The sequence below is a fragment of the Cajanus cajan genome, chromosome 2, assembly GCF_000230855.2.
Source record: "Cajanus cajan strain Asha chromosome 2, NIPB_CcT2T_4, whole genome shotgun sequence".
NCBI lineage: Eukaryota > Viridiplantae > Streptophyta > Magnoliopsida > Fabales > Fabaceae > Cajanus > Cajanus cajan.
The window spans coordinates 78083142-78102617 of record NC_138518.1 but is presented as its reverse complement, the minus strand read 5'-3'; the positions used below and the strand labels follow the sequence as shown (position 1 = coordinate 78102617).

Genomic DNA, 19476 nt, shown 5'->3' with positions numbered 1-19476 from the left:
AACGTAATAAAATGTCTGAAGATTTGAAAGTTATTGAATGATATAATTTCGTGATAAAATTTGGGTGATAGATGATTAAAAAAAGTACAATTAAGGTGCATAATAGGCAACTCTCATTTTTAAAAAAAAAATAATTTTAGAATAATTTTAAGTAAAAAAAAAGTTAGGCAAAACATATATATACATTACAGTAATTTTAATAAAAATATTTTTTAAGTTATTAACTAATACTTTTCTTAATTAGCATTACTCAAATTGAAATTAATTTTAAAATCCGACATAATCAATAACATGTAGCTTACTGATTATAAGTCACTACAAAAATTTTAGTGTTCAAGGATTAATTTTTAAGCAAAAATTTAAAAATTCATCGTGATGAATTCGTTTTTTTTCCAGTTTTATAGCAGCGATTCCAAAATTCTTTTATCTACCAAAGCACTCAAACATCAAACCATAGTACATGAGTTCACTCACAAATTCGTGAAGTGATTAATTGCCCCTACTGAGAGAGAAAATATTTTTTCTTGCCCCACCCAAAACATACAAGGAACATAAGTACACATCCTCCAAATGTACCACCGGTTGTTGCCCAAAATTGACGAGGTTCACCATCGAAGAGTTTGTTTTGAATATTCATGCCAAACAATCCTACAACCACAATTCCTGCACTAAGTATCATGTTTAGGGTGTTGAAAATTATTGATGCCTGCAGAAGCTGATTTTGCTTATCATCCAACATTATGTTGATGTAGTCCTCCGTGTTATCCACGTACTCACTCAACTTAACCAAGTCACAAACACATTCATAAGTGAGTATTCCAAAAATGTTTCTCTTATTATGAAAAAGACACAAGAATCTTTTAAGAATACAATAGTTCAAGAGATATATACTTACACTAGACAATCTTTGCAAGATTCCATTTGTCTGTGCAAAATATGCTTCTAGAAGCATCTCCAATTCCTCAACGTCAGGTTTAAGGCCAGAGAATTTGTCAAACTTTTCCGAATTTGATTCATTACTACTGACAAAATTAAGCAACCATTCTGAGTGTGACTTATGTAATTACTAATCACAACTTTAGTCTTATTTGTCAAAATACACACACATATATATATATATATATATATATATATATATATATATTGTTAAATAGACAAATATTTATGGTATTTACCTTTGATCGCCATCTTCACATTCAGAACTGAATTCTTCTTGTAATGAAGCCTGAAGCTTTTGTGTCAAGTACATTTCAGCCATGTCATTATCATCGTCTAGTAAATGTTCTAGTTCATCTGCTACCTATAAAATGCAAGACTTAGATTAGTCCTTTTTTTATTTAATTTTTGCAACAACAACATAGCTTTATTAAAACAATTAACAAAATATGTCCCTAGACATATACTAGATCTCGGTGCGAAAATATGCTCATAAGTAAATCCGAACTAAAGGAACCTACAAATCTAATCATTTTGCTTCTTTTTGGTATTTCACATTTTCAGGTTAATATAGACTCTATGCTCCTACCCGGAATTTCCTACAATATAAAAGCACCCAAATAATTATGCATAAGTCCAACCTAAAGTGGAGAATTTATGTGGCTAAATTGAATTAAGAACAAAACAGAGCAATGAAAGTAGAACACTATTGCTCACAAGAGCGGTTGCAAAATGCAACACAAAACAACCAGCATTTGCAGAAAGTTGCACTGTAAGCCACGGTGAAACACAAAATGGCACAGATCCTTTAAGATTGAACAACTTCAAGACTTGGTTAGAGCTATAGTACGTGTTGGCATCCATGAAATAAGAAGAATGACATACTATTGTTAGTTGCTAATACTTAAATCCAATTAATATTATATACCTTTTGCACACGACCGGAAAGTGCAACCAAACGACTCTTAATCTGTCTTACACGTTCAAGATTGAGAGTGCTAAGTTGAGAAGTCAATTCATCTAAAGCTGGGTAAGCCTCATCCTCCAATGTTGAAGTCTAACAATATAGACACAATACAAGTCATAGAGCTTAAAGGCATATATATATATAAAAAAGAAAGGAGAGCAATGTACATATATATGTATATCCACACATTATATAGAACAACATTAGTACAAACCTCAGATTCAAGGCACCTGCAAGCAGATTCAATACATGTCTCAAGTGCAAGGAACTCAAAAGGTAACTGTTTAGGAGCTAGTGTTCCTGTTAACATCTCTGCATTGATCTTAGGGTTAGGGCTATCCACTCTTGCTTGAACTGCATCAGATTCCTCAGATACTCCCACAGGCAAACCGTTTTGGGAATCTTCACCACCGCGCAACGTAGCTGATCCCATCTCTCGAGGTTTTGCTTCACTATCCATGTCATTGCTCATCTGTGTAATATGAAGTTTATAGTATAAAAATTCACTACCACCATAAACATATATTCTCATGCATGATCACGTACATGTGTTTAAGTCAATCTTATAAAACTGAGGTATAAAATGTAAGAAATTTTCTGTATTTATATAGTATGTTTTGATAATATAAGTTGTGTTAAGGGAATAAGTATGTAGGTACGTACCGGAGAGGGAGTTTGATGAGAAAGACGAGAGAGAAGATGTTGAAGGAAGTGAAGAAAGAGAGGGTTGGAGGAGTTGATCATGAGAACCTCGGAGGCAGTGATGATGCCTTTGACGTGTTCCAAGTTGAGAACGATGGCTCTTTCACGTCCCATGATGGAAGAAGGGTGAGACAGCATGGGATCGAGGACCCTAAGGTCACGCGCCGGCAACCCAGTTCGGCGCATAATGGAGTGCTTCCCAACACACTCCAACCGTCTCTGCCCTGTCTCCGTCACCACCATCCAATTCCTCACTCCCGTCAGTCCCGCCGCACCCTTTCGTTTCATCATTCTCACTTTTACTTTCTCTTCCACTTCTTCCATCCTACGTATAAATCACAAAACCAAAACCTATCTGCTCCTAGTTACCAACTCTCTCGCCAAAAATCTACACACTAACAACTATTTTTATTCTTCTCTTCGATTTCATGATATATATACAATATTTCTTTACCCATTTTGAATTTTCTCTAATTTATCTTTTTATGTGGAAAACATAAATTATTTCATCTTACAAATCTTTAATCACTTTTTTAATTCCTATTCATCATAAAGTGCTAACACCCATAATAAACTGTATACATTAGATTTTAACTTTTCAAAGTCCTTTCAAAGGTAGCATATATGTTATAATTTATAATCACTTTATTGTTGCGCCAATAAAATATTATACACATATTTAACCTATCATATCTTATTGATTTAGTGTATTTTTTTTTATTATGAAGGAAAATTAGATTAAGAAGCACTAATATAAGATAAATTGTTTACAAATATTTCCTTTACAAACTGTTTGTGCAATAATAATTTGTTTTAAATATACTTTAAATTTTACTTTCAACATTATTATAATTATATATTATATATAAGATAAAATGTTGAATGAAAAATTTGTTATGTATATAAAAGTAGTATTGTAGCATATACAATACACAAGATAATTATTCATTTTGTATAATCAAAATTTATAATAAATAAATATTTTTGTTTATATGTAACATGTTATATTTAAAATTCATAACAAATAAATAGTTTTGAACATATTATATTTTATATTTGTGAAAAATATTTTATATTATAATATAAAATTATATTTAACTATAATAACATTATCATTTTTTGAATATATAGTAATTTTGTTATTTGAACAATTTATATTATATTTTATTGTATATTAAATAGTGGGCATAATATATATATATATATATATATATATATATATATATATATATATGAATGTAGGTGATGTCTATGATGGAGAAGTTGGACAAGTGGTCCATGGATGGTGCATTTAAAATCACCATAGATATAATATTAAAAACAATGAATGGTTGAGATTGTGATTTAGTGAGAAAATATATTGTACACCTTCACACACTGGATAAAATTTCTGAATTTTTGACTGAATTTTTTTTTTAAATTACCTATAAAAAAAAACACGTATTACGATGACTGACGCAGCAGCTGTCACTTTCAGAACGGGCCGTTCTGAAACCAGAACGGGCCGTTCTGAAACCAGAACGGCCCATTCTAGATGAAAAAATAACACAAGAATAATGCACCAGAACGGGCCGTTCTAGAAGAAAAAAAAACACGTGATAAACTACACCAGAACGGGCCGTTCTGAAATCTGAATGGCCCGTTCCAGATTTAAAAATAACATATGATTACTTAAACCAGAACGGGCCGTTCTGAATTCAGAACGGGCTGTTCTGAATTCAGAACGGCCCGTTCTGGCTACATATTTGTTTTTTTTTTTCATTCTACTAAATCACATTTAAAATTTAAGTATAGTTTTTCAATTGAGCGAGATATGAAGCCCCTTCCTCAATGACATCAAACATCTTATGAATAAAGGCCAAAACTAGGCCTAATAAACTTAAAACCCAAAAAGTCTTATACTAAGGCCCATAATACAAGACCAAACAATATAAACTCCTATACTACCAAATATATGAGAAAGGTGGTCATCTATGTAAAGTCCAAGTAAAGAGAACCTTATGCCCATCAAACCCATTAGGCTCACTAAGATCAAAAGCAATCAAAAGTCTAAAGGCCCATGAAGCCCAAAGCTAGGCCCAACAAGCTTAAAACCCAAAAAGTCTTATACTTAGGTCCATAATACAAGACCAAACAATATAAACTCCTATACTAAAGACCAAGTAAAGAGAACCTTAGGCCCACCAAACTCATTGGGCTCACTAAGCTCAGAAGCAGTCAAAAGCTCAAAGGCCCATGAAGCCCAAAACTAGGTCCCATAAGCTTAAAACCCAAAAAGTCATATACAAAGGCCCATAATACAAGACCAAGCAATATAAACTCCTATACTACCAAATATATGAGAAAGGTGGTCATCTATGTAAAGCCCAAGTAAAGAGAACCTTAGGCCCATCAAACCCATTGGGCTCATTAAGCTCAAAAGCAATCAAAAGTCCAAAGGCCCATGAAGCCCAAAACTAGGCCCAATAAGCTTAAAATCCAAAAAGTCTTATACTAAGGCCCATAATACAAGACCAAACAATATAAACTCCTATACTACCAAATATATGAGAAAGGTGGTCATCTATGTAAAGTCCAAGTAAAGAGAACCTTATGCCCATCAAACCCATTAGGCTCACTAAGCTCAAAAGCAATCAAAAGTCTAAAGGCCCATGAAGCCCAAAGCTAGGCCCAACAAGCTTAAAACCCAAAAAGTCTTATACTTAGGTCCATAATACAAGACCAAACAATATAAACTCCTATACTAAAGACCAAGTAAAGAGAACCTTAGGCCCACCAAACTCATTGGGCTCACTAAGCTCAGAAGCAGTCAAAAGCTCAAAGGCCCATGAAGCCCAAAACTAGGTCCAATAAGCTTAAAACCCAAAAAGTCATATACTAAGGCCCATAATACAAGACCAAGCAATATAAACTCCTATACTACCAAATATATGAGAAAGGTGGTCATCTATGTAAAATCCAAGTAAAGAGAACTTTAGGCCCATCAAACCCATTGGGCTCACTAAGCTCAAAAGCAATTAAAAGTCCAAAGGCCCATAAAGCCCAAAACTAGGCCCAATAAGCTTAAAACCCAAAAAGTCTTATACTAAGGCCCATAATACAAGACCAAACAATATAAACTCCTATACTACCAAATATATGAGAAAGGTGGTTATCTATGTAAAGCCCAAGTAAAGAGAACCTTAGGCCCATCAAACCCATTGGGCTCATTAAGCTCAAAAGCAATCAAAAGTCCAAAGGCCCATGAAGCCCAAAACTAGGCCCAATAAGCTTAAAATCCAAAAAGTCTTATACTAAGGCTCATAATACAAGACCAAACAATATAAACTCCTATACTACCAAATATATGAGAAAGGTGGTCATCTATGTAAAACCCAAGTAAAGAGAACCTTAGGCCCACCAAACCCATTGGGCTCACTAAGCTCAAAAGCAATCAAAAGTCCAAAGGCCCATGAAGCCCAAAACTAGGCCCAATAAGCATAAAACTCAAAAAGTCTTATACTAAGGCCCATAATACAAGACCAAACAATATAAACTCGTATACTGCCAAATATATGAGAAAGGTGGTCATCTATGAAAAGCCCAAGTAAAGAGAACCTTTGGCCCACCAAACCCATTGGGCTCACTAACCTAGTTTTGTACTTCATGGACCTTTGGGCTTTTGTTTTGGTCTTGTATTATGGGCCTTAGTATAAGACTTTTTGGGTTTTAAGCTTATTGGGCCTAGTTTTGGGCTTCATGGGCCTTTGGACTTTTGATTACTTCTGAGCTTAGTGAGCCTAATGGATTTGGTGGGCCTAAGGTTCTCTTTACTTGGGCTTTATATAGATGACCACCTTTCTCATATATTTGGTAGTATAGGAATTTATATTGTTTGGTCTTGTATTATGGGTCTTAGTATAAGACTTTTTGGATTTTAAGCTTATTGGGCCTAGTTTTGGGCTTTATGGGCCTTTGGGCTTTTGTTTACTTTTGAGCTTAGTGAGCCCAATGAGTTTGGTGGGCCTAAGGTTCTCTTTACTTGGGCTTTACATGGATGACCACCTTTCTCATATATTTGGTAGTATAGGAGTTTATAATATTTGGTCTTGTATTATGGGCCTTAGTATAAGACTTTTTGGGTTTTAAGCTTATTGGGCCTAGTTTTGGGCTTCATGGGCCTTTGAGCTTTTGACTGCTTTTGAGCTTAGTGAGCCCAATGAGTTTGGTGGGCCTAAGGTTCTCTTTACTTGGTCTTTACATGGATGACCACCTTTCTCATATATTTGGTAGTATAGGAGTTTATAATGTTTGGTCTTGTATTATGGACCTTAGTATAAGACTTTTTGAGTTTTAAGCTTATTGGGCCTAGTTTTGGGCTTTGTGGGCCTTTGGGCTTTTGTTTACTTCTGAGCTTAGTGAGCCCAATGGGTTTGGTGGGCCTAAGGTTCTCTTTACTTGGACTTTACATGGATGACCGCCTTTCTCATATATTTGGTAGTATAAGAGTTTATAATGTTTGGTCTTGTATTATGAGCCTTAGTGGATGACCACTTTTCTTATATATTTGGTAGTACAAGAGTTTATATTGTTTGGTCTTGTATTATGGACCTTAGTATAAGATTTTTTGGGTTTAGGGTTTAGGGTGTAGATGTAATTTAGTAGAATGGAAAAAAAATATATTATTTTGCTTTAAAAAATTTGTGTGACAAATTTGTAGTTAGAACGGGCCGTTCCGTTTTCAGAACGGCCCGTTCTGATTTAATTATTGATGTGTCATTTTTTAATTCGGAACGGGCCGTTCTGATGTTGGAACGGGCCGTTCCGTTCCATTCGTCATGTGTTTTTTTGTCATCTGGAACGGCCCGTTCTGGTCCAATATTTATGTGTTATTTGTTCATTTGGAACGACCCGTTCTGATTTCAGAACGGCCCGTTCCGAGTGTCAGTAGCAGCTGCGTCTGTTGCCATGTGTTTTTTGTTTTTTGGGTAATTTAAAAAAAAATCAGTAAAAAAATCGAAAATTTAGATCCAGTGTGGTAAGGTGTATTATGGTCTACTAGTTTAGATGCATCTAAGGGTGAAAACTGATGATGCACCCATGGACCACTTGTGAAAGTGGTCTTTCAGAGAATTCACCATGAATGTATGAATGTATGTAATCTAATTTGTACTCTTAATATACATTGAATATTGGATAGATTGAATTTTATCATATTCTACTTTTATCTTATTGTAATGACCCGTTAAGTCACCACATTTAATATAAGACATTGATAATGTAATGAAAAACCTAAAGAATTTATTGTCTAGGATTATCATGCAATAGTACTTGAATATCCATGCAACAAATATATGTATAGGGTGCATAAAATATATACTACCAACATCAACATATAGACCATACCATAAAAGTTTTTCAACTTAAACAATACATCAATACCACAACTTACAACACAACAAACTACTTATCAACACATCTTGTGCACAACACAACACTTTAAGCAATAATACCATATATCAACTTCACAACTTATCAATACAACAACATAATGTGTCATCACGTATTTTAACTAAGAGATCTCTTACTACACGAGTGAGTAGTCTAAGTGGCTAGCTTGACCCTACTAATTAAATTAACTTAGCAACGCAATTTTTTTGGACTTATTAGATCAACAATATATTTGGATAAAAATTCACAACACGACATGATTTATCAGATTTTGTCACTTAAACAAAAAAAGTTCAATATTCTAGTCAGGGTTAAGACAACTTAGGTGTGAACTTACCACAACTTTAACATGCATAACTAAACCTATTATGGAATTAGCCAACTAACTATCCTCTAAATATTCCACCTCTTCCAATACTTTAGTATGAATTTTGGCCCTTAACCTTATATCTTGCTCGATTTTTGGTCACTTTATACATGTATGGCTCGACCTTGCACCCATAAGAACCTACATTTTGTCACTTTATAATCAGTATATGGCTCAACCTAACTTTCATACTATATCAACTAAGGACCTACAAGAGATTCAACACTCCACTTCAAGAGTCAACTTTTCATGAAGAATTTTCAACAACTAGGTGAAAAACATCATAACACCATATTCTCACAACACGAGATATTCATATATTAAAACAACATCTCTCCTATAGTCTTAATTCAATCAACACAGCTTAAACTCGTGCCTTAAGCATTATCAACATAACTACTATCTACACTACACAACATGCAACTCCATTACAATTCAACTCTCAACAACTTACTACTTTAAGCAACTTAATTATTAATATACCTCATCCTAGATCAAGATATAAAGAACTAGAATCATACCACAACATACAACATGTGAGTATTCCAACTTAAAACATATATGTTCAATACTTAGTTAAAAGAAAACAACACATTTTTCATTCAGCAACTTACATCGGACGTCATTCTCCCAATGTCTAGTGTCATTAAGGCAGAGAGTCTCTAACTCACTCAAGTTTGGTGCCAATCTACCTATGTCTGGCGTGAATGAGGCAGATAGTCCATGTGTCAATCATGCTTGACGTGGCTAAACTCACGTCTGACCTCATCCAAGCAAGAGTCTTTGTCTAACTCATGCTTGACACCATAACACTAGCATCCGACGTTGTCCAGACATAGAGTTATTGTCTTGATTACACTTAATGCCACTCAATTGGGTCCGACATCACCAAGTCAAAGAGCTTCGAGGACATTCACGCCCGTGACCCTTTAACCCATGCCTGACACCTCTTAACCCATATTCGACATGATCAAGTCAAAGAACTCTTATCTAATTCACGTTCAGAGCTACCAATCATGTGTTTAACATCATTGAGGTAGAGAGCCTCTAGCATGCCCATGGATGAGAATATGTTAGATCTTAAACAGAAGCTTATGACTTGACCTTTTTAAAGTTTAGTCCGACATAACTTAATAAAAAAGTCAGGTTTAAACTTTTTAAAAATTCTATTTATTTTATAAAAAAAACTGAGCTTAAACTTTTTAAAAAAGTTTGTTAGGCTTAATAAGTTAGCCTATATATGTATAATATGATAAAAAAAAATAATATACATATATTATCAACAATATAAATAAATAAATTTATAAAACAAAAAAATTATCAACAATTATTATCTCCACTTGAACGTTTTACGTATCCTATTGATACAAAATCAAGAAATCACAAATGGAAACCCTAGCAACTGCATCTATTATATATCATTGTACATGAGTGTATGTCACTGTACATGAATTGTCCCTTTAATAAGAAGTGATTTCTTCTATTCCCTTTTTGTGATATTGTATGAATGTAGGTCAACATATATGGGTGTGCACAAATTATTTCTCTAACAAAAAGTATTCATTTTTCTCTCTCTTTGTGGCATTGAGTATTTTTCTTTTTAAATTTAAATTTTAATAATATTGAGTAAATTATTTTTTTATCACGCAAATTAAAAAAAATTCACAATGACATTTAAAAATAGATTTGTTGGTTTTTTTAAAAATTATGTTTATTGACCTAATTAACATCATTAATATAACATATGATTTTAAACAGGTTAATAGATCAGATCAAACCTATAAAAAATTTATTATAGATAATAGATCAGACTTATGCTTTAATTTTGTAAAATAGGTTTGATCTATATATTTAAAACCTGACCTAATCTATTTCCACTCCTAATTCATGTCTTGCACTATGGAATTGTGTCTGATGTGATGGTGAAATCTAAACTTGGCAGATTCATGTTTTTGGCTCAATTCATCTAAAACTTAAAAAATCTCAACATGCAATGCACCAAATAATATTCATACATCATAATCAATTCAATTATAGTCAGATGAACAATATGCAACTACAATCAAATACTATAATTGTCACTTTCTTTTGAGAAATGCAAAACATGCAAAACTCAACAACTCAAAATTTCTTTCATGATTCAATTCAATCAATAATTCATAAGAGGAAAACTACACAAAATCAGCACCAACAACCCAACATCTAGCAATCATAAGTTTCCCTTACCTCCACATGACTAATCTACGTCTTTGATTCTTAGCTCGGTAAGCTTTGAATCACAACGAAGTTGTTACCAATTTCGGGAAAGGTATCCTAACACTCTCTTGAGGTCTTAGAAGAAGGAAATTCTAATTCCATAACTTCTCTCTCTAATTCCTCTCTAGCTTTCTTTAAGAAATAAACTTATAAAGTTCAAATTCTAAGGAAAACTTTATATATTTTTTCCTAATTAATCAACTTGACTCCAAGTCATAACAATTCTTAAACAACATAACTCATTAAGATTCTTAAATCCTTAGAGTTTTATAACTAATGAACTACTAATCGCAATATAAAACAATTAATAAAAATACCAATTATTAATTAAAAAAAATACAATATTACAATTTTTGAATTAAATATTAAAATTTTAAATAAATTATCAATAAATAAAATAATATTATGATATGATTAAATTATTTTTTTATAAATTTAAAAATATAATCTATATGATTAAAAATATTTATTTATATAAATTTAAATATAATTTATATATTCATCATAATATATATATATATATCAGATTCTACATTTTTAAAACACTACTTTAAATTGTAAGGTTCTTCGTATGAATAAAAACATGTGTATAGAAGGTGCGCATGTGCTTGTTCTTCCTTTGATCAGATGGTTGATAGTTTATTGTTTGTGGTTAGTGGTTAGTGGTTGGAACGCCTCGGGAGTTCCTCTTTGTGTACACCTAACTCCAAAAATTAATAAATAAATAAAAATAATGTAATAATTTTACAAAATTTATTTTATTATTATTTTTTATTGAAAATAATTCAATACAAATTATTTTCTAAAAAATTAAAATATCTGTTTAGTTTAAGGTTTAGGATTTAGTTTCTATATTTTTACTTTATTTTTTTTAGTTATTTTAGTTTAAAATAAATATTTTTTATTTATATACTCACATGAAATTATAAAAATTAAAAATATATTTTAACCTTTCTAAAAAAAATTATGAAAGATATAAAAAAAAGTAATTAATATTATATTGAAAAATTAACATAAATCTTATTTTAAAGTTTATTTTTTCTTTAAATCCAATATTTATTATAGAAGAAAAAAAAGAACTATACAAAAAGTCAGAAATTGTAAAAGATATTAAATTAAATAGACTAAAAATATCACAAACAAAATGATAAATTAAATAATTAAATTATATATCACCAAAGTATGACATGATTAGTAGATAATTTTACTCATTGGTAAATAGTAAGTAAATCTTTTAAATGAATTTTAATATTTAGATAAATTAAATTTTAACTTCCAATCGGTCAGAGATATCTCGATTTAAAAGAATAGATATCATATTATATTTTTATTTGAATAAAAATAAAATATATTAGCATTGATTTAGTTTATAATTATATTTAGAATATTGATTTACAAAAATTAAAAATAAAAAATCTCCTGAATAGATTATATATATAATTTTGTTTATTATATTTAATTAAAAAATAATTTTATTTATTATCATTATATAAAAACCATTTATTTAATTTTGATATTCAAAATTTATATTTTTAATAAATGACAATATATTTTCTTTAAAAAAATCTACCATTTTTATCTCGAATTTAATTTTTTTTTAATAATAATTTCCATAGAAATCACTTAATCTATATCAATATATAATAAACTATACAAAAAAAAGGTAAATTGATTTATTTATTTTTCATTTTTGATAGATAATTTTACTTAAAAATATTTAAATGATAAAAATAATATTAAAAGTTGCTTATATTTTAACCACTCAAATTAATTAATTAATTAAAACCACTCAAATCTTTAAATTATTAATCACTCATTCTATTATTTAACTTTTATAATAAAATATAGAGGCACGTGGCTCCACACCGTTAATAATAAAGTCCATGATTATCATTTTCTAACCAATTTATGCGTTCCGAATAAAGGCTACACCTATGTATCTGTCTGCTGCGGAAATACTATTAAATTATCATCCCTTAATTACTTCACTTTTTCATCCTTATTGCTGTTCACACTTTTTTATACAAATATTACTCCTTCAAAAATATTTACCAATATCTTATATTTACTCTTCACAAACAGAAATTCATTTTCCCTATTTTTTTTACCTAATTTTTCATATTTTATTTTTAATATTTGCATTCAGAATTCTGTTAACTAGCGACGGATTTCTCAAATTTTCAACTAATATTATAATAAAAAGTTGGTGTGAAAAATGTAAAATGTTAGTTAAAAAATGTTAAATGTCCATTCAGTGTATAATTGAAATAATTTTTTTTTGTTTTTCAAATCAGATTCTTTTAATAGTTAGCTCGAATAGACAAATAACAACCATTGTCTTTTCTTTTAATCAAGATATAACCACTCACTTATTTTATTTTTCCCATTCAAGTTCTTCACTAAACTTGATTATCATGTCGAATTATCAACTTTCAATTAAAGTTGCATTGAAAATTTGGAACCAATTCGTTTCACACCAACAAATTCGGAAATGAAAGTATCATTAAATATAAAATGAATTGATTCTGTTGAAATCATTTGGTAACATTTTTTACACGATCATCTCATTTTAGTTAAATGACACGAGTTCATTTAGTCATATATCAAATACAAAGTGCTTTTTAACAAAGATAAATAAAATATATATATTTACGTTATCACCATTTTAGGCTGATGAGTTTGCTAAGCGAGGGTTTAGCCATTCCGAAGACTTGCTTATTTATGATTTCCCACCCTTTGCTCTGTGCCTGTGCCCAGATAATTTTTCTGTTAATTTTTTTACTGATTTTTTTTTTAATCCTCTCTTGTATAATAAAAAAAATCCCATCACTAATTTATTCAAAAAAAATTTATCTTAAAAATTAATAATATAAAAAATTTATTTTTTATTTATACTATATATAAAAGGGATATCTCACTTTAGTTTTCACCTTTTTTTTTATTTTATACTATTTTATTATATATCAATTTTTTCCACTATCATATCTCTCAAAGGTAAGGTAGGAAAAAATATACACATGTATAAAAATATTAATTTTTGAATAATAATTATTTACTTATTTTGTAATTATCTTTAATTAGTCTCTATCTTTATTTAAGATTTTTTTATCATTTTTTTTAATTATACATTAGATTTACATGTTTTAACTTTTATAATTTTTATTTTTTAATTTTTGAAACAAAATTTATAGGCCATAATATAAAAACTTGTTGTACAAAAAATACCTATCTATTAAACTCTACGAATAAACAACAAATAGTAAACACTTACTTTAATTTTTACATGTAAAATGTGCTGTCATATTAGTGTAAAATTAGTTCTTAAAATATTAAATAAATCTTTAAATATAAAATTTGCAGTTATCTTAATTCCTAATTATATATTAATATTATCATTGTAGGTTAAGATAGATTAATAGAGTTAAAGACTTAAGTTTTGATCAAACGCTAATTATATTTTATTAAATCGATTAATTTCCCTTAATTGTCTTAATTACATAAAAATTAAATCACCACGTATTACCCTTAATTTAAGTCAAAAATCTGTTTAGATCATAATTCTCTTATTTTTAAAAATCTACAAATAAAATATTTTAATTTATTATGAATAAAAATGAAAATTAATTTATTAAAAAAATTTAATAGATTATTCAATCAAATAATTATTTTTTAAAATATTTAAATTAATATTCAAAATTTTATAATTAACATTAAATATATACATATTAACATTATATTTACTAGTAGGGAAAGAAATACTTACTGTCTCTTAATTTAAAAAAATAATAAAATAATAAAATGGGTAGTTATTGGAATTGTGTGAGAAAGTTACTAATTATGTAAAAAAAAAAAAACTCTTAATTTTGAATATCTCATAAAGAATTAAATGGTGTAATGATATAACTAAAAATTGAGACAAACAATTATTATAAAAGTTTATTATAAAAGGTGTATCTCTTTATATATTTGTAATGATCCGATAAGTTTATATATTTACTATAGTTCAACGACTAAGTAGTATAAAATATAAACATCTACTAACCTAAAATTATCATGCAAACAATACTTGAATATTCATGTAACAATATATATGTATAGGAGTAAATAACTTAAAAATATTGTTATGACAATATGTAAAAGAAAGAGAAGAGAAAGAAGACGACACACAAATTACGTGGTTCAGTCAGTGTTACCTACGTTCACGGGCAGTTCAAGAGTTTCTTATTTATGAATGAATAGAGATATCTGATACAGATGCCTTTTAGCCTTATAACAAGGATAAAATATAACAGCCTCATTACAACCCAAATAATAGTGAAAATAGTAACGGACAAAATTATAAATTCAAGGCATCTCAACAAATATAAATATCCTCTAATGGGATTACAACTTAATTTTGTACACGCACATAATATCCAAGCTATAAAACATAAAAATTCTAAGTTGTTAATTAAGTGACAACTAGTTGCACTAGAACAGTCTCTTCCAAAAAAAATATCATCACCAACATGGCTCAAAATCATGCTCACCCTTGAGCCTATTCTTGCCTCGCTCCCATAATAATATTATTATTACAATCGAACAACATAAAAAGGTAAGGGTAAGCTTGTATGCAAAGAAAACAACATGTATAACATATAAGCCATGTGCTAACTATATAAACTTTACAAGAACCAACACATACATTATCTTCATACTTAACAACCCAAAACAAAACAAGTAATCATTCACTTGATTAATTTCTTTACAACTCAACATTTTAACTTATCAACTTCTTAACATGTTATACAACTCATCAACATAACAACACAACAACTTGACAACACACCATCTGACAATACAACAACACAATATTATACAACTTATCAACATATATCATAATAGTTTACCAACACAACAACTTTATGCATTGTCACACATTTCAATTAAGAGATTTCTTATAATATAGGTGAACAATCTAAATGACTTGACCCTATCGAATCAACACAACATGACCTTGTTGGGCTTGTTAGGTCAACAACAAAGTTGGATATCAATCCATTTTCAGCACAACATGATTTCTCAAATTTTACCACTTACATTAGGAAAGTCAAGTACCATTCGTCAGGTATATTATAACTTGGGTGTGAGCCCACCATGACATTGGTATACATTAACCAAGTCACTTATGGGAATAATTCGTTAATTATCCTCGCAATACCATGTACCTTTTCAGTAATCAGTTAAGGATTTTATCCATCGACTTCATACCTTACTCAATTTGGTCACTTATAAATCGGTATGGTTTGACCTTATTCCCATATGGTGTCAATTAAGGACACAAAGGAGACTTAACACTCCACTTCAAGAGGCAACAAAATCAATAAGGGTTTTTCTACATTTTAGGCTCTCAAAGTACCACAACACATTCACACAATGTGATATTTCAACTTTCAAAATAACACTTCTCCTTTACTCTTAAGTTCACAACATAACTCAACAACATGCATCATCAACATAATTATACAACATAGCTTAACAATGCTTTATTTAATGTAGGCATTTACTAAAGACATTTTAGAAACTACAAGTCTTAAAAGAAACCATCACTTTGAGTGAGCCAAGACAAATACTACACTTGGGAGATGAACCTAGCTCACTTAACCAAGTAAATTACTCACTTTAAGCAAGTGAAATTCACTCAAAATGACCAAATGAGAGCTTTGAGCAAGTCAAGCCAGAGATCCCATAAAAAATTATCGAACAAGCTTGCTTAAGCGAGTCATATTAGCACTTTTAGCGAGCATACACAAACATATACAATATACTTCATACACAACACACTAAAAAACATGATTCATCAACCTAAACAAGTTAACTTTTCTCAACAATTTCAATAATTAATTCACACCAACTCAACATGCAACCTTCAAATCAACATATATATATATATATATATATATATATATATATATATATATATCATAAATAACTTAGATTCAGCAAGATAAACAACATGCAACCACTACATGATCCAAGATCATCAATTTTCCTTTGAAACTTAAGCAACAGGGTTTTTCACTTTTAAATCAAAGACCAAAGTCACCAATGGGAAAACCAATGTAGTAATAAACACATACAAAGCAACAAAGATTAATCTACAATCATTCCTTAGCTCGAATCTTCCAGAAATAAGGAAATGAAGGAAGAATGAGACTTTTCAAACCCTCATTGTACAACAGTCTCAACCTATGGTTCTTAGTTCCTTAGCTTCGAATCTCAACTCAACTACTATAATCTCTGTTATGGGGAGGGATCATGGTACTTCTATGAAGTCAGAAGAAAGGAATGACTCTTTTGACTCCAAAGTTAATCCCTCTAAAATCCCTCTTTATGAATTATAAGAAATAAACTTATGAAGTTAAAATTTTTAAAACACCTTATAATATACCTTTCACTAAACTTGGTCAACCTTAACTTCAATACAAAACAATTTCAAACAACTAAATTTATAAGAATTCTTTAATCCTTGAAATTTTAAAACACGTAAACACCACCTTACCGTAATTTATTTAAAAAATTAAAATTAAATAAATATTAATTCACAACACATTATTATAATATTGGGGTGTGTTGTGAATTATTATATATTTAATTTTAATATATATATATATATATATATATTTTAAATTTTTTTAACTAATACTCAAAATTTTGTAATTAATTAATGTTAAATATAAATACATATATTTAAATCACAATTATTTATTTCTTTAATTAAATTGTTTTTTTAAACTCGGTAATTTAAAATTTTGACTAACAGCATATTTTATATATTAATTTTATATTTTATTTTCAATAAAATATATTTTTAAATATATAATTTTATATATTTTTAAAATTCTTGTAAATATACAATTATATATATATATATATATATATATATATATATATATATATATATATATATATATATAATACAATTTATTCATTTTGGTATTAAGAATCAATAATCAATAATTAGTAAATTACTTATCAGTAATTATATACCACTCACCCCATATTAGTAATTAGTGGTCATTCTCATTCAGTTAGGAATTAGGCACTAAATATGTTAATTTTTTTTTTGGTAAAGTATTGACAAAAAAAAAAACAAAACAAAATTACAATCTGACGATCGGATCTCCAGCTATATCCGCTAACACCTGAGACTCCACCTTAGGTGGAGGGGAAACAAGTTCTTCCACCTCTAGACCTTGCATTTGTCCCAGTCTAGCCAATAGATCAACATACTTATTCCCTTCTCGAAAGGAATGTTCAAATTGAATCGTCCAAGGCCTATGCACCAGCTCCTCAATTGAGTAAAGGATAGGCGCCAATCTATGAGAACTTTGGATATCATGCATAACAAGTTCAACCGCTACAGCCGAGTCCGAAACGCATAATACAGACTGCGTGCGTCTGCTCCAAGCAATCCGCAGTGCGTGAAGAATGACAAGTAATTCTACCTGAATACAATTACTAATCCGTAATTATATACCACTCTCCCCATATTAGTAATTAGTGGTCATTCTCATTCAGTTAGGAATTAGGCACTAAATATGTTAAATTAAATCAATTAATTACAATCAATTATCTTTATTGCATAAAATACAATTATTATTGAATTTTATTTAATCATCAATAATTAGTAAATTACTAATCAGTAATTATATACCACTCTCCCCATATTAGTAATTAGTGGTCATTCTCATTCAGTTAGGAATTAGGCACTAAATATGTTAAATTAAATCAATTAATTACAATTAATTATCTTTATTGCATAAAATACAATTATTATTGAATTTGAATCATCTCATTTATTATTAACATCTACCGAGCGCGTGAATGAACTGTTATATGGTTGTTCTGAATTAGTTTCAAGTTCTAATATCGAATATCAGGATATGTAATTGTTATTAATGAAAGGAAGAACTTCTTATAGTGGTTTAATACATTTCGAATAAGATTATTCTTCGAGTTAGATGGTATATGTGATCTATTTTTTCATACAGACTTTTTTTTAAGACTAATATGAATCAACCAAAAGATAAATAAAGTTTGATTAATGATTATTTTTGTGAAGAACAAAACTCAGATATTTTAACTTAATTAGTGAACTCAAATTCCTGCACTAGGTAATTGACTATGCAATTGAATTATATACGTGAAGGAAAATTTTTATCAAAGTTTTATTTGACTTAAATAGAATTGTAAAATTATATCAATTAGTACACAAAATAATAATTTCAAAATTATTTGCAAACAATTTTTTTAACTTATTTATTTATATATTTTTTTATTTGGTAAACATTTTTTTTGTAAATTTAATCGTGATAATTTTTTTATTGTTATAATTATATATATATATATAGTTTAATTATATGATATAAATAATTTTTAACTTTTTATGATAAATGGTTACAATCACAAAATTTACTCACAATACGAGTTATAATACTAAAAAAATAAATATTCCAAATATATAGAATATATTTTAGATTTATAATAAAAATTATTTTATTTTATTTTATATGATAATTTTTTTTAACAAGGTTATGATAAATATTTTTAATATATAAATTGTACTATAATTAAAATTGTGGTAAATAACTATTTTATTACAAAATTTGTATTTTATACTTATATTTCCTTTCAATTCATATATATACAGAAACATCTAAAAGATTACTTAAATTCATTCAATTTTATTGACTTCATATAAAATTTTAAACTTTATTTCTTAAACTACTCTTAATAATATTTATTGAAAATAGTAATCTCATTTAATTTAAGAGTG

General features: G+C 28.9%; 2 protein-coding genes across 3 annotated transcripts; both read right to left on the bottom strand.

Moving 5' to 3' along the window:
* Positions 1-233: 233 nt before the first annotated feature.
* LOC109807425 (magnesium transporter MRS2-F) lies at positions 234-3348 on the bottom strand. Of its 2 annotated transcripts, none has more exons than XM_083069187.1 (6): positions 2567-3348; positions 2118-2375; positions 1865-1993; positions 1176-1300; positions 896-1019; positions 234-781 (listed from the first exon to the last, which is right to left on the bottom strand). In XM_083069187.1, exons 1-6 carry the CDS (start codon positions 2927-2929, stop codon positions 500-502), a joined length of 1281 nt encoding a protein of 426 aa, XP_082925313.1. In that variant the 5' UTR covers positions 2930-3348; the 3' UTR covers positions 234-499. The 2 variants fall into 2 exon arrangements, with proteins under 2 accessions (XP_082925313.1, XP_082925312.1); XM_083069186.1 differs by having other exon boundaries at positions 242-781; positions 896-1022; positions 2567-3345.
* A 14452-nt stretch (positions 3349-17800) lies between these two features.
* On the bottom strand, positions 17801-18366 carry LOC145955207 (uncharacterized). Its single transcript, XM_083069917.1, has 2 exons — positions 18355-18366; positions 17801-18145 (listed from the first exon to the last, which is right to left on the bottom strand). Exons 1-2 carry the CDS (start codon positions 18364-18366, stop codon positions 17801-17803), a joined length of 357 nt encoding a protein of 118 aa, XP_082926043.1.
* Positions 18367-19476: the final 1110 nt, after the last annotated feature.